The 25242-nt window shown below is 38.0% G+C and overlaps 1 protein-coding gene across 1 annotated transcript in view; it reads right to left on the bottom strand.

Annotated features, from left to right (window-relative positions):
- CTNND2 (catenin (cadherin-associated protein), delta 2) overlaps window positions 1-25242 on the bottom strand; it is a 538576-nt gene that overhangs the window by 391218 nt on the left and 122116 nt on the right. The window contains exon 2 of the mRNA XM_010571474.1: window positions 13843-13955. Within this exon, the coding sequence (XP_010569776.1) occupies window positions 13843-13955 (113 nt within the window). The remainder of the gene's footprint in view (window positions 1-13842; window positions 13956-25242) is intronic.

Genomic DNA, 25242 nt, shown 5'->3' on the forward strand with positions numbered 1-25242 from the left:
TAACTGTGCATGTATTATTCAGTAAACTCATAAACCTGAGCCAAAAATTAAGGATTAATGATGCCTCTCTTTTACACTGGGAGACCGGTGAAAAAAAGGCAGTAACAGAAGGGGGAAAAGAAGAAAACTACAACTTTGGTGTGGCTGTTGCTGCTGCATTCTCTATACAGTGCCCAATACTGTGAAAGGAAGACTGCAGCCTTCAGATGGCCTAGAGGGGGAAACTCCCATCCGCCCTGTTATCCTTCCCTGACGGGCCTACAGCTTCCTTGCTGTCAGCCGGCAAAAGTATCTTGCCAACGCTGCTGTCTTTGACTCCTTTCTCGCAGGGCCTGTCCTAAAGCAGGGTTGCTTCTACCAGGTTTCAATCAGACACCTCAGCGGGAAAGTTATTACCACTGCGAGATTAGTAGTCCTCCATCCCAGTGGTCTCCAAAGTGGGGTGTGCACACGCCAGGCATTGTACAAGACAAGTCACTAGCATGCAGGAAGCAAATATTTTTGTACCATAAATACATAAAAGAAAATAACAAACAGTGTTTATTTCATTTTTCTCATCCCTTTTTAATTTCTGTTTTTGTTTATGTTTTATAAGGTTGATAATATATTAGTACGGTTGTACATGTATATAAATAATCTAGAAATACCTATATATTGTGGGTACATGCTCAAAAATGTTATACTGATGGGGTGCACGATCAAAAACATTTGGAGAGCACTGCTCTAAGCCAGCAGGGAGGCTGTTGCAGAAACACTGGCCAGAATCCACAGAACCTGCTACCAAGTTAGTCCTCTTGAAACTGGTATCTGATTTTGGGGGGGAGGAATGCCATTGCTGTGAAGTTAGCTGAAGCCCCCACTGAAGCTAGAACATTTCTACCAAATGTTGGAGACCTATAACTTTTTTCTTTTTTTCTGATAAGCTTTGAAGAAAGTATTTTTATCATCTAAGCTAAAGACATTCCTCTCATGCTAGTCACTGGCTCCTGTTAGCCATTCATGAATATAGTCACAAACATCAGTAGCTATATTGGAAACCTTTAAGGTAACTTTCACAGGATATTTGAAATTAGGCAAACTTCACGCTGTACTCAGTTTGATGCTAATCCTATTGCAGCTATATTCACAGCCATCTGTGTGATAACGTTTATGGTGAAGACTTTCAAAATAAAATGCAGAAGGAAGATTTAAACGAAAACAAAACTATTTAATCTTGATCTAGTTTTTTCAAGGTAACAGAGCAGATATAAATGTAAAAGTTGTACTATATCTTCCTTCTCTTTACCTGGGGAGTTGGAGGATATTGCTCTATAGAGAGTGAAGAAGTAGAGAGCTTGTGTGCAAGACTCTTTTTTAAATCTTTGTGCAACTGAGCAGTGTGGAGGAACAAGGTGAAAACAAAAGGGGCAGAGGAAAGCCAGAAGGAGGCAGAATATTTATTCACAATTAGAAGTAACTGAGACTACATCTACTATGAGCTGAAAGTATGAGGTATTTATAAGACCCTTTCAGTTTAACGTATTAAAATCTATAAAATCTTCCTTAACTGCTGAAATGGCAACATGCCTAGAGAGCATGTAACATTAGCCATTCAAAGTACGTTGCTATCCAATTGTGAGATGCCTGTGGAAACAGAACTGTGTTCATTCATGCCATTCCTGGAATTCAGCTAAATATATTAGTACTACTTCCTGTGCACTTTTGATATTCAATATGCTCAAGTATCAAGGAATGTATAGCACAGTTTCCGCTACAGAGCGAGCACAGTTGTAGCAGCACCATTAAGATGTTTATGTCAGTCTCTCAGAAGAAGCATACAGACAACACAAGGAAAATCAGACCAATTCCCGTGCAAATTTTCACATATGAGCAAGGAGAAATTACCTAATAATTAAGAGTAATAGCACTGTTAATTTCTAAAGTAAGGGAAAAAAGACCAGAAAAAAACTGAACCCCAATCTTTTCAAAGTGAACTGGTAAATCTTAAATTTCCTTTATGAAACACTACAGCTAAATACAACAAAATGATATTTTTTTATCAAGACAAATCACGGCAAGACAGAGGATACACTTTCAACGTGACAGAAGAAATTACTACTACTGAGAGGAGTGTATTTTTGAAAGCCGTGACTGACGGGAAGTCTGTAACTTCCACCAATGCATTTTTATTGAAAATCCTCAGTTTCTTAAAAGATTGCATTGGAAAACAACTATGCTTTTATCAAAACCAAGAACCCAAACAAAGCCAGCTTAATGCAAAAGTAATTTAGTCATTTGCTAGGGACAGATAAACTAGCCTGGATGACGCTTTGGCAGGAAGCATTAGTAACTGTTCCCGTATCTGCAGTGGTGAAAAGTGATCAGGACTTGCCAAAGCAAGGAAGGTGCTGAGAGCAGGAGGTAAGGGCTTTACTTTGGCAAATTGCAGTGTTTAGTGAGTTAGGTGGAATATAAACTTAGGCAATGGAGAAGAAGAAAGGTATCAAAAGAGAGGATGCTCAGGACAGAAGTCAAGGTCACCTACACAAGCTCAGATGGTGAAAAGCAGAAGGTAGGGGTGGTGATGGGAGAGAAAATACTATGCCTGACTGCAATATTTCTTTGAAACACAACACAAAATTGAATTTGTTTCCTCAAGAACAGCAGCAAGATAGGCTTTGTCTTCATCTGTGGAACGAAAAAAAATTGGTTCATCTGGAGTTCTGGGAAGCCTCCAGCTGGCTGCATTTTGACTCACTCCTTGTACAAATGCATTGTTACACAACCTTTGTTTCATGACCGTTTCATTTCTAAACTGCTCTGGGGATAAATCATGTTTGTGTGGAGGGACGCTGTTGTCTACAGGACCAATGGAGTTTTATAACTTGCAAAATGTGCATCAGAAAAGAACTAGCTATCTGCTTATAATAGCTGAAGGCAATCCAGTGGAATTGTATCAACTTCTGCTGCCTAATTCTGTTGCTGTAAAGATTTGTTTGAATCCCTGTCAGGTATTGTCTGCTTCTCATTTCACTGTACAGCCCTCCAGATATGCAGGGATTCTAATAACCAGATCAGGAACTGACATACAGGTGTGATGACTACTCATAGCAGCAAATGAAGCCAGTAGGATCGCTTCAGCAATTAGTCCTAGATTTCTCAGACTGCGTAGCCAGGATAAATGGGTACTTTCAGCTTTCATCTTTGGTCCTCCAGCTGTAAGCAGGGCATAAATATGGTTCCCTGACTCCTCTACCTTATCCTCCTGTCCAGCTCTTCTCTAGACTCTGCCCCTGTTTCATTTTCCTCACCCTGCTCCATCCCAGTCTTCATTTCTCAGACCCTCTGGTTCTGGTGTGTGACCATTAAATACAAATCTTCAATTTTTAGACTGAATCTGGGTTCTTCCAGATGCCTCATCCACATTTTGAATATAGGTTCCTCCCTCCCAACTTTTCCCCCCATACACGCATATTAACTGGGATGCTAAATGCACCTGGAGGTCTGCTTCTTGACCTCTTGCCATTGGACTCAGAAGGACCCCTCCTTACCCTGACAACACGGAGGGAAGGATGGGATAACACTGGAGAGTCTTCCATCCCAGCTCCAGTATTCTACCCCATCATACACCAAGTAAGGTAGACGGCAACAAGCATTGCAGGAAAATAGGGATCTATCTCTGTAACTATGTGCAAAGGTGTGTTTAGTTCCCCTGTTAACAGCAAGGCCTTTTGGTATAAATCTATAACAACAACAATGATGATGATGATAATCAGTTGAAATCCCTTCAAAACCTCAGTATGTGCATCTTGAGAAGGAAATAACCTGGAAGGTGTGGCTGGGCAAAATAAGGAACAACTGAAATCTTCGTTTAATAAAAACCAGCAGGCAACATTAATGACAGACACTACTACAGTCTCTGTCCATGATTCCTCAGGACTGACTCCTTGAAGCACCTTGGATACCTTACTTCTGGTTCGGTGTTTGATGTCAACTGCCCGTGGCCATTAAAAACTGTCACCATGTTACAGAATTTGTTCTCAGCCGTGAACTGGCTACTTCTAAGATACCACAAAAATGGTATCTAGTACCTTTGACCCACAAGCTGCAAGCACTAAAACCGAACTTTCCTGGACAAGTTTTATCAAACTTTCCTGTAAACACTCTAAATTCAAGAACTTTATAATAGCAAGGCACTTTCCCTCAGCATTATCCTCAATCTTGTTTTCCTCCAAACCTATCCAAAACCATTTCAACATCTGATAAATAAGGACGGGGACAAAAAGAATGCTGTCAAATTATTAAAGTAGAGCCCAGCAAGGTATCATAAAAAGGAGAGCTAGAAGGGCTGTAGAAAAATAGTCTTGCCATTCATGTCCCATTGTTGGTAGATATTCTACATGTCCTTAAGCTTCAAATGATAGTTTTTATGGTCTCCTTAGGCAATCTATTACAGTGCTTATCCGTCCCTAATGGTAAACTGTATTGCTTTAATTTTTCAACAAATGGCTTGTCAAAAGTAGTCTGAACACAGAACCTCACTCTGTAAGACATAACCAAGTCTTACATTAACAACAATGTATTTCCCAAGATCAGTACTTCCATGTTTATTTCAAATCAGTGCAATAGTCAAGCGTCAGGCTTGCAATAACACATTTAAATTGTGAATGCAATAATTGGGAAGAGTTTTCAGGTATCTTAGTATCATGCCAGAAGTGCACTAAGGTAGAGAATACACTATTAAGTACAGTCTTCATTGGCTTACATATCAGTAAATGTTAGTATGTAAAGTATCTGCTGTTTTTTCTGTTGTCGTCATTCTGCTTTTTTGTAACTTTGTTTTTTCTTTTTCCTGATATTAGTGAAACAGAAGAAATAATGAAAGACTTGAGCTAATTCAGAGACAATCTAAGTGACATCGGACTCTGGCAGCTCCAGATAAGGCTTTCAGCCTATATGACCTTTTCTTAGGCCACTAGAAAGAAAAATATCTATATCCTTATTGTCATAGCTTCTCTGCAGTAACTTTGATGAGATTAAAACAAAATCTGATACCTTAATTTCATAAACATGCCAGTGTTAGGAGTTTGGCAATGCTGAATATTACTGTGTTACTGCTCTCATAGAGGTGATATCTCAGGAGGGTGCTTGGCAAGCAGAAGAAGAGGGAGAGCATCTGTGGAGGGGGTGTTTTAAAAGTCTTGTTGGAGTTGGTGCCTTCAGAGACATATCTCTCTGGGAATGATATGACCCATAACACTATTGTAAAAGATATGGATGTACAGTAAAAAAAAGAAAATTACACCAAACCTGATTGCTTGGATGTTTGCTGGAAATTTGCCTTTCAGCAACAGAAGCTTATCTGCTGCAAAACTGTGAAACTCGTTAGTTCCCTGTAGAGGATCAACAGGACTAATCTGTTTTCTTGATGTGCCTCATTGTGGAGAACCAGCACAAAGCCCCCACAAATGTTGTATTAATGGAAATACAAAAAAGTTGTACAGCCTTTTACTTTATCTCATTTTCTTGCTTTCTTCACGCAGTATTTTTTTTTTTTTAACCATTTCCCTAAATACTAGACTTTCATACAGTGAGTACGGGCAGGCTTAAACTTAATCTTCTATCAGGTTGCTCTGAACGACCAGTTCACATATCTGATATTTTAATCCAATAAACTGTCAATCTGCACAATATAATTAACTAATCACATTATTAATATGAATTGTACCAACTGTTCCAACCACAATTTATTTTCTTCAAATCTTCCTTTTTTGGTAGCGGTCTCAAACTAATTTATTGACCAAGTCTAACAGGATACAGAGTTCATCACCTTTCAGGTCTCTACATCTCACAGCCAAAAGATCCAAGAGATAGCAAGTACAAGGTGAAACAGGAGTATTGAAAATACTAACCTCAGTATTTCCCTGACCACCTTCTCTTAATTCTAAAACACATTCTTTGACCTGGACACTCTTACATGTGGTGGTACGCATGAAGCTAGCAACATCAACTATTGATGTCAAACTGGCATGGGAAATTAGGCTTGGTACATTGTAATAGTATCACAACAAGAAGAATCTGTCCATTCTGCTTCTTGACAAGCTACTGTATTTCACAAAACTCTTATTTCTAAGTAAAGATTTCAGAAGTGTCTAACTGCTGTGTTTAGGCATGTAAATCAGTAGTCTGGTTTTCAGAAGTGCTGGGTTCCAGCTATGAGCTAGCGGACACGCATTAGCACAGTGACCATCACCTACCAGCTAGCAACCCAACACCTAGAAAGTCATCAACGATTTTTGTGGTAGTAAGGAGATTGTTGGAGAAGATGAATGGTATGGGAGAGAATCCCTAAATGACTTAGCTAAGCTATAGACTGAAAACTGACATGGGAGAAAAAGGTCACTGTAATAAAGTGGCCAAGCATTCAAACCACATTGTTCCTTCTTAGTTGTGGTCTGACAAAGGCTGCTTCAGTTTCTTTTCTTCTAAGAATATACAGATGAACTCCTTAAGGATTTTGAATGTAACAAAAATACCATCTCTTCAACTTCTAAGAAAAACTGTCTGTTGTTTATAACCCACTCTTCTTTAGCCCATGTGTCTTCATAGCTGGGTCCTTGCTTTGTCACTTGGTCTTAGCCAACTGAAGAATATTTTGAGTTGATGCAAGTCTAGACAGTCACACTTGGCCCTTAGAAATTTCATTCCATGACTCTGAGGTTTGGCTGGCTGCTCTTTAAAGTTCACTGCAGACTGTGTACAAACTCATGTATCTTGCTAGTCTGCATACAAACTGGAGATTTCCAATTTTTGATTGCAATTCCTTTGCCTGCTGTACCCTGAATTCTCTGACACCTTCCCTTCTTGATTAAGTGTAGCTGCTCTTCAGGAGTGGAGCAATCTGCATCTTTCTAAAGGGTTCCACCTGACCTGGTCACTTCCAGCAACATACAATTGTTGTGAGATAGTTGGGGGAGTGGGGGGAACACCAAACAACAAAACCCTCCACAAAATGCTGTCTTACCACAGCCAAATATATTCAGACTTGTAGAAGCTGTGAGGCACATTTTCATAAATTCACATTTTCAAAAACCTCCCTGCTTTTATTGCCATTTTTAACTTTATTTCAGATAAACTTTTTTATTAATTCAGTTGACAAAAGTTTGTCCAAGCATGACTTGTTAAGCTTTACACAATCCACAGTGAAGATGAGCAACAGTGTGTGACAAAACTTTAAGTTTATTCAGCTTCTGAACTACTGAGCAAACACACATTCCAGAATGAGATTAATTTTGGAGCTACAGCATTTGCTGTCAAAAGCTTAGTCAAAATCTTCTCTGTCCACTGGTGAAATGCCAATCTCCTTAAAGAACATCACTTTTAAAAATCTGACTACATTTCTTGAATGTAGTGACTATTAATATCATGCTATTGGCTTATGTTTAAAAAAGCAAGTACAAAAATTACACTTGGCATTTTTATAAGTAATGATAAATTACGGATCCCTTTTATTTCTGCTCTGAAATAACTTTTGTGGATTTTTTTCTTTTTAAAAGTTAACTTTCTAATTTACATTTAATTAAAAGGGGGGGTTAATTTTTGTTTTAAATTTAGAAGCTTCCTAGTAGCCCTTGGAGACATCACTGTAAGCAAAGCAACATGAAAAAGTTTAATATGTTTAACTGATAACATGTTGAGTTGATGAAGAACCACAATGCAGGCAAAACAGTTTCCAAAATGATGGTGTATAAATTTTATTTGAAAGCTGCATTGATTTCTAAGTGTGACTGTTGATCAAACTCTTTGCATGCAAACAACTGTTCTGCTTTCATAATATAACAGAAAAATATCTTTTTCTTTTGGCTCATATTTTGCTCTAGAGTCCACACTAACCATGTATTTTTCAGCTTTGTTTTTTTAATACTTACATTCACTCACAGGGAAAAGCAAACCATGTGTTCATTAGTTTAGATTAGAGAGAGATTTTTTTCTGAAACACTTGAAGAATTTGATGTAAAAAAAAAAAAGAGAATTCTAATACAACTATTTTGCTAGTATTTATAATAAATAATAATAAAAAGCACAGACAAACTTAGGTGGGAAGAAGTAGTCATGGTTTTAGTATCTCCAAGGATGGAAACTCTACAACCTCTCAGTGTAGCCCGTTCCAGTGTTTAACCAAACTCATGGTGAAAAATGTTCTCCTTATGTCTAGTCAGACACTTCCGTGTTCCAACTTGTGTCTGTCACCTCTCACTCTACCACAATGCATCTCTGAGAACAGTCCCACACTGTCTTCTCTATGTCCTCCCATTACCTGGTTGTAGACAGAAGAAAGACCCCTACTGACCCTTATCTTACGGCTAAGCCCCCTTGTTCCCTCAGCCTCTTCTCACACACCATGTGGTCTCTAGCCTCCAACCTTCTTGGCAGCCCTGCACTGAACTTGCTCCAGCATGCTAATGTCTTTCTCATACTGGGGAGCCCAAAACTGGATACGGTACTCAAGACGTAGCCTCATGAGTTTCAAATAGAAGAGAGGAATCACTTGCCTTGGTTTGCTGGCTACACTTTTGCTACTGCAGCCCAGGATGCAGCTGGCCGCCTTTGCTGCAAGGACACACTGCTGACTCATGTTCCATTTGTTGTTGAAGAGGTCCTGAAAGTTTTTTTCTATAAAGCTGTTTTCTACCTATACAGCCCCTGGCTATGTTGTGACATGGGGTTATTGCATCCTAGATGCAGGAATTTGCATTTGCTTTCATTTATACATTTTAACTTCATAAGGTTCCACTCAGCTAATTTCTCCAGCCTGTGCAGCCTCACCTCTACTGGGCTACTGGATTTGTCAATGCCTAATATTAAATATCTACAAAGACTATTATATATACTTCTACCATAAGTAGCCTAAATTAGATCCAACATCTGCAGCTGGAAAACTTTAAAGGAAAACTTTATAACTGCAATTTTATTTACTTGACCAACACAGTGGAAATTGTCTACCTATGCCACATTGCATTCCATCTATCTCTTCAATGTTCTTGAAATGAAGGGTCATACGGGTTTATCAGTTAGACTTGCTGGGCATTTTTTCAAGGAATTTGCAAAAATTGTATCCTCCTAAGTAAAACACCGGTTTCCCAGTACTAAAGTGTGAATAATATATGCATCTCCAAGAGAGAACTACATTGAAGAAAGCATATACAAAGCAGGTAATTCAATTAAGTAAATCAGATTATATTTTTGCTACCTGTAAAATACAGAAACTTCAGCATGTTGCTTAGGACACTCATGCACAAATACCAGTCTTTTCAGGAGACTTTTAATAGCAAATGGCAAATCACTTCTACTAATTTCGGGCCGGGGGGGCAGTTGAAATTCAATTGAGAAAAATTCCATTGCCTGACCAATTTGCAAACTATATGCTCAAAGAAAAAGAGTAGGCTATGGTTGAGCTACATTCCTGACTTCAAACAGTAAGGCTCCATCAAAAAATAAGTAAATAAATATAAAACAGTGAAAAAGAATGCGAAACAGAAACTTATTTTAAAGTTTTAAGGATTTACTAACAAGTAAGTATAGTTCTTCAATGAAGTCCAAAGAATATTTGTTTGTGTAAAGACACAGATTCCATATATGTTAAATGTATATGCGTGCAATCTATTTTCTTGCTTGTTCAGTCTTTCCATTCTGTGGCACTACTTTGTCTGAATTTTTTCAAAAGAAAACATGAAAACATGTAGCTGAGTCTTCAAAGTGCCTCAGAGATTTTGTTTTCATCTCTGGAAGGCAAAAAAACCCCACGCTGACTTTTATCAGATTCTGTTTTGAGGAACTACATGATGTGGTCATGGGAAATCCAGAAATTTGAAATATATTAATATGTGCTTAAAATTATCAGAGACTGAAGACCTCAAAGATATGCAGGCATCTAATTGCCTTCCGTAAAAAAGGGAGTGACAGACTGATGGATCTGGCCCAGAAGGAATAAGCACCTCAGCCAGAGGGATGGAGCAGTGTAGAACATGACTTGGCTCCTTACGCAATGTGTGATGAAATTTTAATATTCAGCAGGCTGAGTAATGAACTGCTCAGAGTCTGCCAACAGGGAAACACTGTGGCATGGAAGAGTTCCCTAAGTTTTGTCCTACTTCATGGTCTAAGCATTTTATTCAGCTTTATCAGAAGCCATTAATTCTCCCTTTGATTCACAGCCAAGAACCTGTTCCTGAAGAGAAGGCACTCGAGTTCTTTTGGTACAATTCCTAGTGACTATATTCCCCTAACCCTCTAAAAATGACTACCGAGCAAGGATATGACAAATAAAATTTACTTTGGGTATTGTGATGGGGCCCAGCTGTGAGATCGGTAGGCACAGAAATTATGAACCCTATTAGAGCTGTAGTGTTTCCTTGCATGCCCAAAATCAATTCAAGGTTAGCGAATGGTCCTGTGGAAGAACTGAGCGTTTGTGTCCCTTCAGCTGAGCAAGACTTGTCGCAATCAGAGCTTTGGATAGAGCAGTCAGTTCCGGCTAATGCAATCTCTTCCGAACAAACCGGCATACCTACAGGCAAACCACAGTACAGAGAGAGCACGTTGTATCACAGAACTCCAAATGCCAGATTCCTTCCTGGCTACTTAGACCTCCCTCTCACCAGGCTTGATCTATCTGAGCTATAGGAGCTATACCAGTGTGAGATACAGTGATTCCTGTTATGGATCTAGGCTGCATAATTCTGTGCAGAGTTTCATTATGCTCTGCAAATTCACCTCACATTACTTTCTGGATCCCGATTTCTGTGACAAGACAAGGTTATATAGCAGGTCCTTAAGGACTGAAAATTGAGCCACACGGAGCTTCACGGTACAGCTGGATACACAAGTCCTTATGGGCCAAGCGTCAAATATGTGAGATGAGTACAGAAAGCAAAATTGAAGCCAGAAGTAACAGCACTTTAGCATGTTCCTAAAAAGCTGGTTTGAAGGGCACAATCTTAAGACATACAAGAAGACTCCATGAAGCTACTATCCCAAGGAGGTAAAGCTGAGATCAGTTTTCCTGATATCTCCACAATGAAGGGCACTATACTTGTTCTGTATATCTGCAGTTGTTTTAAGAAGTTAGACCAAGATATGGCAGAAAACACTACTGTAAGCTGTTTTAGCCCAACTAAAATTGCAAATATGAATAGCTGCTCCACGTACTAGTTTTAGATACTTGGGTACTAACAGACGTATGTAACAAATATTAACAAGAAAAATTCCTTTTAGGTATTTTGAGTGAATTATTTTACAGCAGAAAAAAAAAAAATCTAATTTCCCAACATTAAAATATGCTGATTACAATCAGTCCAGTTTGATTATTCCATGATATGGAAATGCATCTGAATAATAAACCTAGGTGTCATCAGACAACAGTGACATCACTGAAGGATGTATATTCACTTCAACTGGAGACCTACAGGTAGGACTTCACTTTGAATAATGACAGTATTTAAAATAAATGCAATTGATTCAAAGATTGTTTTAAAAAGCTCTTTATCAGTAAAAGCTTAGTAATAACAGCTGTAAGTTCTGATTTTAGTTTGTGTTCCACCACAAAAGCATGCTTAAAACAGTTAATTAATTATTCAGTAGCTGAATAAAGATGGCAAAATCTTCGAATTACCCTGTAACAGTAATAAATTTATTTTTAAAGGATTTACTATTTGCCACGAAATTATTCGCCTTGTTTTAAAGCAGGTATGTCTAAAAAGCTTAGCTTCACAGGGGGTCATATCTATGAAAAAAAATATTTTTAAGCAAGCCTCTTCTGCCCCCACAGACTCCAAAACACTTTAAGAAGTTAGATGCTTTCTTCTTAACACGTTATCCCACTACATAAATCTTCCAAGTCTTTGTCTCACTATACTAGATCAAAGGAACATTCGCAAATCTGGATGAGCACTGGAAAGCCAGCACAGCAGCCAGACTGATTGATATTTGACTTCACTTAATATTTGTGTTAGTTCTACCCTCTCCCATAATCATTTAGTATTTTTAAAACTAACAGAAAATTAAAGCTCATTTAATATGTATGGGAGAAACAAAGACCCAACACAAACAATATTGGATTATTACTGATTTCCTTTTTAAATTACTTGTGAAGTCTAAGAACAGCTACCTAATTGTAAGCTTCCGATGTTATCTTCTGGACAACAGCATTTCAAGTATTAAAATGTTTTTAGTTGAAACGCTACAAATTTTAAACTCTCATATGTAAAACATTTCAGAGGTGAATTACAGGCATCGAAAATTTGCATGAGATCTCCTCAGTTATTCCAGGTACTAGTTTATCCCACAGTAAAATTAGCAGTCAAAATACTAAACTCCTCAAATGACTGGAGTCTCTTAAGAAACAGCTGAATGACCTTGGTATGACTGATGACTCAAAAATATAACTTTACCAATAGGAAAGAAGTTCCCCAAGAGAACATTTCCTTCCAAACAAGAAATTTCCCAACCTCCATATCACTGGCTGGAAGAATCCTAAGATAATAGTATTATTCAAACATAGTTCAGATAGCTTTTTTGAAATGCAGAAATCAAAAGTGCTGGGGGAGTCCACTTAAGGTGCAAATACAGTACTGTGATGCATTGCCAAATATTACTTACCCTGTCCTTAAATAATTCTAAGTAATATACTTTCTCTAATGTTAATATAAGTCTAGTTGGTGGGGAAGATTACGTAGAATAAAGTAAAATTTTTATCTTAGGGAGTTAATTATCACTTGATTTATTAAGAATGTTTATATTTAAGTCAACTTCATGTACAGCTTCTGCTGAATTAGTGAAAGATTCTTCTGACTTCTGCCATTTTAATTGAACTGTGATATTCAGTACTTTTGTTGCATATTTCGCATTCTACTGAACAATTATTTCCTACTTATCATGGAAAATAATCATTTATTTGATTGAAGTGTAGTCTGAATTGCTTAAACTGAGGAGGAGTTTCTTCCAGTAGTGATAGATACTTACTGTAGTTTTTCTACTAGTATCACACAGAACTTGGCACTAAGCTTGGCATATCATACTTAATCTTATGTATTCAAACAATATCACACTTAATGTTTCCACTGATAAAACCAGAAGATGTGTCTATACAACATATTTTTTTCTTGATCCTTGAAACTCAAGTATTATCATCTTTCATTTATTAGGTTTACCTGAGAAAACAAAGAAACCAGTATTGAGAAGCTCAAAACAACAAACTCTTTACTCGCACCAAACTGACCAAGAGATCAGCTTCCTTTTGTTACAATTTCTTAAATAATCTCGCCATCATCTGAACAATGCACCAGGACAATTTCTTAAACTGAAGAAAGCCAATGTTTAAAAAAAGAGAGTGACTCATATCTTATCATTATGTTTTTATGTCAGGTCAGCAGCTTTAAGTAATTATCTCTAAAGCATTTAATACCTTGAATGACAAAATTATGATAAAACAGGTTCACAAAACTTATCAATACATCTCTGCAAATATGAAGTTAAAAAGCTCTGGGCAAAAATGACAGCTGTATTGGTAGTGGAAACTGGAGTTTTGCTGTCAACCCATTCAGACTACAGCAAATCAGTGAATTCCAAATGTGACTACTATTTTGTTACTGGACAAACCAGACACCAAATTGCGTGAAATTAAGCCTCTTGAAATTTTCTCTTTAAAAAGCAGATCAAAATGCAAATTTTCAAACTCTACTAAAATCTCATGCTCCCTGGTGTACAATTTTTTTACAATAAGATGATCAATCTTGTTCTCAGTGATAATTTCTAACAGCAACAAAATTCATTACATTACAAAGAAATTAACAATTTGTACATTACCTAATGCTGCTCATGCTTCCAGTTTCTGATCCAAGCTTACATCTCTCCAGCTGGCTAGCTACAATCTGACGTTCAGCCTCAAGTTCCCGAGTCAGTCTCTCGAACTGCAGTTCCTGAAAAAATAAATGAAACCATTTGTTTTGACTTCTCTTGAGATTAAGAAGGAATTTCAGTACATAAAATTATAAGTTGTGCAAGAACTCTTAGTATAATATCTTATAGGAAAGCTTTTTTTTTTCTTTTTAAACACATTCACAGTTCAAATTTTTGTGGTAACACCTACTCATTCCTTCATTCACTGTAATGATATATGTCTTAGAATGAGGCAGTTTATCAGGAGTGGAATTTCCAAATACATTAAACAATTCAGGCCTACATCAAAATCATTCGTAGTTCATATAGACCTCTTAGTAGCATACAAATGTGTTCTTAACAAGCTGATCTAAGTAGGATCACAATGAGAACAATTTGTGTTACTGAAAAAAAGATGAGAAGTTCTGCAGATGATCATGTGGTGACAAAAGCTTTTGTGCTCAAAAAGACACCATCACAGTACACACTAGTGAAATAAACTAAATTGAAGGTGTGTTGTTACGGACTGAACACAGTTTAATTTCTGCATTTAATGATGCGCAGAAGGGAAACTCAAGGAGTTTTTCACAAAAGCTGTGTTATAAAGCCTACCACTAATTGAATGTATTTCCTTTTATTCTGTCAAGGAAGCCAAACTGGTCCCACCAGATAAGATTTATCCACAGAGCTTATAAATGTACTTCTAAAGAGTTTTTGTTTTTATACACGAGAGAATATTTTTTTAATTAAAAGAAAAAAAAAAAAAGAAGCAAACCCAATGGAAGTATAATCTCCACTATTCCTTAAAGAACTACGTTTCCCACGTATGGTAGCAGTAGTTTTATCAAATCCAAAATTGAAGCACTTTTAGGGAATGATGTTTGTGGTAAATTTGCCGAAAGTTGCTGCCCTTTCATTAAGTCATTTTCACAGGTAAACAGAAACAGCTTTTGCTGAGAAGAGAAGGGAAGAACTATCTGCTACCTAAAACCTCTGATCAACAAGCCAAGGGTAAATGGAGGCACTAAACTTTTCAAATCTCTGAAATGAGGCAAACCATAACTGAAACGGAAGAAGGAAATGGCTGGTGGTTGTTCTACCTAATTCAGCCGGATCAGCCCTCTTTGTTTCTCTTGTTACTGGCATGGAATAACTTCTGTCCTGCACTATGAGTAAGGGGGGAAGTCCACACAGTTTATTATGTACAGCACAAAATAGCCAGCGTATACTTAAATGGCCACTGACTATTTGACAAAGCCTACTTAATTCTGTATTCATTATTCCAAGCAAGACTATCCAGAGTACAAGAATACCATCAAGAGTCAAATTGATGTAAAGAGCAAAACATCACTGCTCACTGAATGTTAACAGTACATTAGTAATCATAGTTAATAATATTCTCTGCACGTTCTAGTACTCAGAAACGTCTTTTTCATTGTTGTTTGTAGATAGGACTATTAAAAATCACCTAATAATAAGCACCTACTTCAGAGAGAGCATTTGTCTCTCACCTAGTAGAATCAATTGTCTGAAAAGCTGAAGAGACCGTTGATCAACTTTCCAAGAGTTATTATTCAAATCCTGGCCTTGTTTGCATAAAATCCCTTACTGCAGAAGGGATTATAACAGAAATATTACTAAAGTTTTGAAGAACATAAAATCAGAGTGGTATAGTATTTGCTATGCTAGCATGCTTATATCAAAGCATGTAAGCACTGAGAAATTTTGATAGTATAAAACACTGAACAAAACCAAACAAAGCATAAGTTAACTTTCAAAATAAAAGCAAAAGCTTTAACAGCTATTCTGTTCCACTGCATTTTTTAAGGTACTTGATTCTATCATGACAATGACATTAGTGCATATTTTGACACTTAGCATACGTTTTCATCCAGCCAGCTTCACCTCCTGCCATCCCCAGTGAGGCAGGTCAGACATGTTCTTCGCCATGGCCTAGCAGAGGGCACTTTTTTTACCTGCCTAGTGAGAAGTTGCATCTGTCCTCATAACGTTACTAAGGGAACGTAAGAATCAAGGACTCGGGAACTAATGCTCCTGACTGTCCACACTGTCATTTGCCTTTTCCCAAACAGACAAGTGTAGCTCATTGTGCCCATTTACTCTAGCAGGTGTGCAAACAACCTCTCTCCAGCTCCCTCTTGTCCATGCTAACACAAGTCAACTAAATATAGACATGCCCACAAACCTATTCTATTGAAATACTTTAAAAGTAAATATTATTTTGCCTTTTTCCTTTCTTCTGCTATCTGGATTGTATATCTTCTCACGTATTTTCTACGCTTTGTATTCCTTCAGTTAATCACTCTGGTTGACTACTTTCCAGACACTTCTGCATTTTCCAAACTAACACCCTTATGTCATGATTACTTTGTCTACAGAACATTTTCCGCACATGATTCTAGTCTCCAAAATACACTTTTCTACTCTTGACTGTGTCATTTCTCTTTCTTTCGAACTTACACCTTTCTCTTCTCTTTTGTATTTCATCTTTCTTTCATTTCCCAGCATACTTCATGACTCATCCTCCACTAATCTCTTTCAGTCCTACTATACAAATTGCCACTGTAGCAAATGCCCTAAAATGATCAGTTTAAGCAGCCTCTCTCTCTCAATAATTGGTTCCTTATTGAGGGAACTCTGCTCTTCTATAAGATGTAGAAATTAATGTTTCTGGTTTCACTGCACACATTATTTAAGTCCAGCACTGCAGAGATGACTGGAAAAGGACAGTTCTGTGTATGTTCCTCCTCAAGCAGGAAGCAGAGATGTGGCATATCACTTCAGAAAAAAAATAATCTTGGGTTTCTAATGCATGAAAATGGCTAGAATAAGTTAAAAGTAACTTCGTTACTAGCTTGATTTAATTGCTGCTATTTCTCACCTAATTGTCTTCTGTCAGGTGCCATCAGAAGTTAGGGATGGAAGGAAGGAGATGAAAGGGGGTGGTGAGGATATGTGAAGGGGCAGAGCCAAACAATTATTACCTCAGAATTATCCTCTACATTAAATTTAACAAACTGTGTTAGGTATTTCCTCACATGATGACAAGGGTGCAGGTCCACAAGGTTGCCTTTGGAATGAAAGAAAAGAAGAATTCAAGTACGAGTCGGGAGAGTCTGCTATCCCTCCATATTAAGAATCCCCGGCAGAAAACAAATAAGCTTCCTTCCCTTTCTTTGGGAAGCAGTGAGAGTAACTAATATTTGAATAAAGCCATATGTTTAGATTTCAAGCAGCTGTCACAGTGCAAGAAGACAGAAACTAGAAATAGTATTTGCTTACATTTTATAAAAATAACTACTGAACCTGACTCCATCATTTGTCTTATTCATTCTGTTTACAATCATTTTCACCAGTTCATGCCATGTTGTGTTATCTTCACCACCTTCTATTATTTATTTGAATCAAGCTAATCGGCACATCAAAATTAAAAACAAATTCCTACCCACTGATTATGCAAATCTGTTGTCAAGACAATTGCAGAATGAAGAACTGCAGAAACTACACTGCAACATCAAAATTAATTTAAGTAATGCCACATCAAGGGCAGCTTCATGGACTGTGCTACAAAGGGCAATGATGCCAAAGCAAGCACGCATGCAAAGGCACTGCAAAGTGAAATGACCGGTCTGGCAGTCTTTAGCCCTTCGCACCATAAAGGGTGTGGGACTGGGAAGCCAGCAAAAAGATTAGAGATAATGATGAGAGTAATCGAGAGAAATCACTCAAGAGAGCAGCTTGGAAAGGGAGGAACTTCATGATAACTTTATCAAATTGTTTTGAAGTGATAAAAAGAGTAGGTATCTGCTAGGGCCTGAAGCAATTTATGTTGAAAAGTGGTATTTGTCCACTACCATGAGTATTTTTTGTTAAAAATATTCATTATTCCATAGACAGCAATTGGATGTATTTGCCTTTTCAGTATGAGATTCGTGTTTTATCTACCCTCTGCAGCCACCAAAACTTCAACCGTTAAGATTTGAGTCAGGTCATACATTTCACAGTGGTCCCAAAACTGAATAAGCCTGATGCAAATCTTCACAGCCTTCGGACAGACTATGAACTCCTGAGCTCAGGGCACATCAAGTAAGAGGGTATTTGGTTATTTTTATGCTTTGTATCTGCTGAGTGGTCTGTATTGACACATTTGAACGTTGGGAGGGGTAAAACAGGTCAAAAGAAATTTGGCTGATATTCAGAGCTGATCTCACTTTACTCTGTCCTTTACAATCTTAAAGTTATCCTTCAACCCTTTCACAGAGAGATGTGTATTGCTGCTGAGCAAAGACACAGCAAAATCAGTAGAGACAGTAAAAAGCGGCTGATACAAAAAAGAAGAATATATCTAAATTCAGGCTGAAGAGCCTTGCGGATTTATTGAATTCCCAAGAATCTTAAGGTCGTAACATTAAAAGAGGAAAAGCATTTAGCTTTTGACTGTAAATATGCTATAGAAAGCCAAATTGGTGCACTGATGATCATTTGAATCTTCAAATACAGACAAATAACAGCACTGAGGTAAGGCTGGGAATCCCTGGTGAGATGAATAGAGAAAGCCTGATTACAGCTACACAAACAAATAAATCGTCTCCTGGATTGAAGTCTTTCACAGGTGTATCTTAGAAACCACAGAACTTCCTAAAGTACATAGGCTGTAGAAATGTACAACATTGGCTCTATCTTGTTGTAACCTATTAAACAAGAAAAGCCGTACCTCAGTTAACATCACAAGTAGTATGTGCATATCGCCATGCACATCCTATGGCATCATGCATAACTCCATATACCGCACATCTACAAACTCCAAGTAAATGCCATTACTTAGAGTGGTGCTGGCAACAACTTTTCTTAACCTATTGTACCAGACACACATGACCAGCTAAAATTGGGGCACGTACTTCCTGAGGAAAACAGCAAAAGCTAGGGAAGTTTAACTTGGTAGAAATCTAGGGACAGCATCAGACACAAACCAGACTTGACAGTCCATCCTGCAACTAGAAGGAAAACAGAATGTCTCGATGCTTTCAAACAGGACAAAAGCATCGCTAGCAATGCCCCTATCCATCTGACACTGAATGTTGTTGAGAAGCTTCAAAACTTGGCTTTAGAATGTACCATTCGACTCCTCCAGCTTCTCTGCTTTCTCCATTGTTGGACTTTGTTTTCACTTGTACTGTTCTTATCCTTTTTCACTGGATTGTTTCATTCTTCCCTTTCACTGAATAACATGGGGGCAAGGGAAAAAGCTCATAACAACGTAATAATCAGACGAGCATAGGTGTGCCAAATTCAGAAACTCCGTGGTTGATATGTTGTTACAGGATCTTAATGGAGGCAAAAAAAATTTAAAATAAAAAAAAAAAAAAAAAAAAAGAAAAAAGACTAGTTAATAGCTATGACTGCACCTATAGGCAACTGCAAGTTTGCAGGTAACATCAACCTGAAGGAAGCAATTCATACATTGGAGGGCAGGCCTACCATTCAGAGGAACCTTAACAAGTTGGAGGAACAGCCCAACGATAGTATCATAAAGTTCAAGAAAAAAAAAATGAAAAGTCCTGCACAGAGGATGGAATCCCATGTAACAGTACAGCATCTCCAAAGAAAGGACCTTGGGGCCTGGTGGACAACAAGTTGCGACGCAGCAGTGCATTCCTGTGGTGATGGTGGCCAACCACTTATTTCACTGCACTAGCAAGAGAGCCACTATTATTTTGAAGCAAGACCACCAGAGGACCACAAAGATGGCTAGAAGATTGAAACACACATTGTACAAGAAGCAGCTGAAGGAATTCGGTCTGTTTAGCATGGAGAAGAGAAGGTCTAGGGAAGATGTAATTGCAAACTTTTACTTCTTAATGGGGGATTATAGTGAAGACATCAGCAGGTTCTTGTCAGAGGTATACAGCAAATAGACAAAAGCAACAGTCACAAGCTGCAATGAGGTAAATTCTGACTGGATACAAGGAAAAAAAACACAAACATAAAAAACCCCAAACCTCAAAACCAAACAACACAGCAAGGGTGGTTAAACACTGGAACAGGTTGCCTGATAGGTTGTAGAATCTCCATTCTTGGAGATTTTGAAAGTCAGCTGCTAATATTTTATCAGCCTGAACCTGTTATTTCTCTAGCTTATTCCCTCACCTGATTTGAGGGTTTTAGCAATCCCATGCTTCTTTACAAGAGATTAGCATGGCATCTAGGCTGTTATGCATATGGATTATTTATGGGGTAAAGAACTAGTTTGGTTGATTATGGTGTTTAAAAATAAACTATTCCTTCTTTTTCATGTAAGATTACTTCAAAGAAGTCCCTTTCAAGCCTTTAACAATTTTTATAGAGAAATCAGACCCTATTTTATTTTCTATTTTTAGGACCCCCAATACAAATGAAGTCACAATTGCTTTCAGTTGCATGTTTCAGCTCTCCAGGCACACTGCCCTGTTCCTCTGTGAGTTACAGGCAAGCCTTGCTCTCTGAAGGCACACTGCCCAATTGCCTGGTCTTCTGTTCCTACGGAAATTGTATTATTTCTTCTCCAGCACAATCACCAAAGTTATTCAAATTATCTCCATTTTTCTGTTACAAATTGCCTGGGCCTTTTTTATCCCATTTTTTCTTCTCTCTGTTTTGTATTCAGCTTTAGTCTTTTAGCTTACTCCTTTCTTCTCCTTCTCACTAGTTTTTGCATCCCTTGCCAACACTCCCAATGGTTTATCACCCAACACGATTGCTGTGCTATTCCACTTCCTGCCACGCAAACTACTTCAGTCTTCAAAGTAATAAAGTGTAAGTAAAACCCTTGGACTGTTCGGACAGGATTAGAACTACTAAGAGCTTTATAATCTCCTACTTTTTCTTCTCCACCCTCTGCAGCAGCAACTTAAGGAGGATGTAAGATAAACTGACTTTCTACCTCACTAGCTTTGACTTGCTTTAGGGCTTATTGTTATTAATTGCAAAGTTCAATGTGGGAGCAAAACAAAACCTCTGAGATGGTGGATCTTCTCCAAGGAGAGTGAGGGAAACAGAGCTGGAGTTTAGTAACAGACCCTGACTCTTCAGTGTTACACTGGCCCAAGCTTGTAATTCTCGTTTACTTCTCAGTTGTCCAGGCACAAAGACTTACTTCATCTAAGTGAAAAAGAAAAGGGTAATTCCATTTACAGTAGCAGTTTTCGGAGCCTGACTTTGCATGTTCAGCAAATCTAATATATAAGACAGAACTGTGGACTGATGCCATTTACCTTCATTTTCCAATACATCTCTGTAGGGTAATTTTGTTCTGAAAAGAGCAACACAGTCCTGTTGCAGCTGCAAGATGCTTTATTATGATGTAAAAAATGTTTGTATGGTTTAAAGACATGTGAAAAGCTAAGAAAGTGAAACAACGTGGTTTCAAAAAGTGAAACTTCTGAAAATGTTCTAGACATTGAAGCACTTAAAAACCTTTTCTGATTGTGGCAACATACTCAGCTTCTAGTCTCCCTTTCTTCTCTGATCTGTGGTCTGATGGGCACTATGCCAAGATGCTAGCAATCGCTACAGAGGTGTCAGTATAAACACCAACATATGTGAATACCAGTAACACGCAACACTATTTGTGCACTCTATCTACATGTTTAGAGATCAAAAGTTTTCTCCATCATTTTATTCATGGGATTCTCCAGTTCCCTATTTATACATCTCTAAACTAGTTCTTCCTTCCCGAGTTTTGAAGATACATGTCATCCTAGGCATTGCGTACAGATGGAGAGCCAGTGTTATAAATCATTAGCTTTACACTTGTTCAGAATGGTATAAGAGAGCAGAGACATCACCTAGTCCCTTCCTCTTCTCCTGTTTCCTTTGGAGAAATTAGTCTGGTGAACAATTTTCTCCTTTGATTTTCCTTGCCTTGTAAGAGAGACTGATTTCTCAATCCATACATAGACTGTCAGTGCAGCATATCCAAGAACAGACTCGATAATTTGCAATTATCCTTTAATCTCTGAGTTAATTAGGATACTATATCTGAATATTGCCATGAGTAGCTATTAAAGAGCTAGTCATTAGCATGTCAGTAAGGGATTCAAAAGTTATCTGACGAAGCAATATGGACTTATTTTTTTAGAACAGCATACTGCAGGCAAATTAATACCTATAGGATTTTGTTTTTTCTTGTCTTACAGCTAACACCATAGAAGCTTGATTTTCTGCATACTTGCAAGACTTAGTTTGCTACACTAACTGAATGTGGATGGACTTTCAAGTAAATAGATTACAACAAAACTGTAAGGAAATTCAGCACAAATACAGCAATGTTCGTAAACAAAAAATTCTGGTATTCTAGCAGACAGCACATTGATTAGTCAAATAATTCACTTATTTCTACTACTATTAAGTATTAAGAAAAAAACCAGGCTTTCAAACAGCATGGGCTAAAAAATATGAACTGAAGGACTGCAGACCCTCAAGATTTGCACATTTTCTCTCACAGATGATTCTGTGCCAGTAGCACTTAACTTTAATAGCCCAAACTATGCTTTTGAATCTTTCCTCTTTTATTACATCTTTTATTACAAAGAAGAGAACTAGTAAAATAATTAGGCAATTCATTCCTTTTCTGGCTACCCTGCAGAAATACCACAGATTCAGGAAATTCCCAACAGATTCATATTGTTCCTTATGAAAGAGAAAAGCAATTAGTAATGAAAATGTTAGTTTTAAGAAGTATCATTATGATCTTATTCTCCTAATTTCTGGTATGAATAGCTTATCTTTTGAACAAAGTAAAAAGGTTTTCATAATGAAATTACAGTCTAAAAATTACCTGTTTGAAAACAGATAGATAAGGAACATGCAGTTCAGGAACATTTGTAGTATGGGCAAAGATAGGGAAAGAGCTTAGAATCAAATTAAATAAACAATCTCATTGAATAAAAAGAACTTGTATAACTTGACATATGGGTTGACACAGTATGGAGTTGGCAGCACTGGCTGTCCTCGAGACAGAGACATATTTGAAAGAAGGGTGCAAAACGAGATACTTCTGGGTGTCTTCAATTACCCCTGTAGTTTGTACAGTCAAATAAAAAAGGTGACAGAAAGACATGGCATACAGACTGAATTTTGGATACTATCATAGACAGCTGCTTAGGGTGCCCACAAGAAAAGATGCAATTCTTGAATTGGTCTCGGGTAATGCACAAAAGATGGTTTGACATCTTGCAGCTGAGAAGCCACTCTTTAAGTGATCATTCTGTGCTCAGATCCAACATCCCTACAGAAGGCAGAAAATCCGCCAGTTATGAGCCACATAAAAAGAGAAAATATGGAACAAAAAATCAAGTTTGTTTAAAGCTAAGAGTTAAGTCCTCATAGGCAGCGTAGAGACTACTTGATGCCGCCATATTGGAAGCACAGAGTCAATGCAGCGTGTCAAGAAAAGCTTAAGACGTAACAAAAAAAAGTTAGCACAGTTAAACAGGAGGGCAAAGGAAGCCACTAGAAACAAAAATGCTTTTTTTTGAAAGCTGAAATCATCTTCAAATTAAGAAAATAAAGGACCATAAATGCTGACAGATTAAATATGAAAACATAAGACAGCACAATGTGGTTCTAAGGGACAAATAGCCAAAGGTATCAAAGCAAACAACAAATCTTTCTTCAAATGCATCAGGAGCAAGAAGTTGCCTGGAGAGTCTGTAGAGCCACTGAGCGATTAAGATATAAAAAGGTTCATTGAAGAGAAACTAAATTAATCCTTCAGAAAGGTTTCTACTACTTCATGGGAAATTCCCATACTAAGACCTCACTGAGGGAGTCTTATCAGAAGATCTGCCTGAAATTGAAGTGACTGTAGAATAGGTCATGAAACAAACTGGCAAAACAAACAGTAACAAATTGGAAGATCAGATTGTATTCTGAAGGAACTAAAAAATACATAGCTTAAAACAGATGTAGTACCTGAGAACTGAAAGACATCGAATCCAATGCCATTTTCCAGGGAGATCTATAAGACCACAGAGCAACAAGCCAGTCATATCAGGCAAATTAGTGGAGTCTATAACATGGAACAGAATTAGTGGACACTGACATAAGCATGAACTACTTATCCAAAAGGTTTCTGTATGGATAAGTACTTTCTTCAATATGAGGTCAAGATTAGAGATAAGTGGTAAATTCTCACAGCTGGAGGTGTCTACCAGTGAAGTTCCAGTTCCGTGTTCCACACTGTTCAATACATATATAAATCACTTGAAAGAAACAGTGAATAACAGGGTAACCAAGTTTGGCAACAATATAAAATTATGCAGGGCAGTAAGGCTGAAAGGTGACAATAGAGAATTTTAGAAGGATGTTTTCAGAGCCTGAAAAAGCAGAACACAAAGTGGGAGATGAAATTCCGTGTGGATAAGCAGAAGGTGATCCTCGTGGAGCAAAACTGATCCTAACTTCACATGCCCTTCAGCTGCCTGGAAATGCTTCCATGAGTTGTATACTTTCTCCCAGAAACACAAGGCTGACTGGTCTGTAGTTTCCTGGATCTACCTTTCTGCCTTTTTTGTAGATGGCTGTAATACTTGTTCTTTTCCAGATATATGGGATTTCCCCTTATTTCCATGACCATTCAAAGGTGCTAAGGAGTAGTTTTGTGATGGTATCAGCCCACTCTCTCAGCACCCTCGGTTGCGTCCCATCAGGTAACACAGGAGTTGCACCTGTCCAATTTTTGAAAAGTGGATCTCTTCACTTGGTAGATCATAGTCCCTTGATTATGGAAGGGGAAAGGCTGTCAGTGACACCAGCTACACAGTTAGCTGTTCACCTAAATGATATGCCTGCTTCTGCCTGCACCCTTCCCTGGCAAGACTGAGGAGAAAACAAACCTGAGCACCTGTCTGCTTCACTTTAACCCCAGTGACTCTGCAGTCCTGGTTAATTTTTTCCAGATCACACTTTGCAGTATCATTGGGGCCCACACAGGAGAGTGGCAAGTCCTTGGACTTGATGAGTCTTGGCTGTTTCTCTGTGCAGGATTTCAGCTATATTTTGACTCCAGGCAAGGAGCAAACTTCTGCACATGACTTTGTCTCATGTCAGCTGATGAGTACCCTCAGTTTACTACAACAGGGAGTCTCCTGCTGTTAATACTCAGTGCTTCTTTTCCCTGACAAGTCAGACCTGTTGAGCTGTTGGCCTGGTCTCTTCCCGGGTAATGGGTTCATCCTTCCAGTCTATTCCCAGGACTCCATATCTGTTCTTCAGCTGATTTTTTCCAGATGAGGGGAGAGCTGCTGCCTTGCTGCTGCAGGTCACAAG

Source organism: Haliaeetus leucocephalus, unplaced genomic scaffold, assembly GCF_000737465.1.
Source record: "Haliaeetus leucocephalus isolate CR32 unplaced genomic scaffold, Haliaeetus_leucocephalus-4.0 Scaffold328, whole genome shotgun sequence".
Taxonomy (NCBI): Eukaryota; Metazoa; Chordata; class Aves; order Accipitriformes; family Accipitridae; genus Haliaeetus; species Haliaeetus leucocephalus.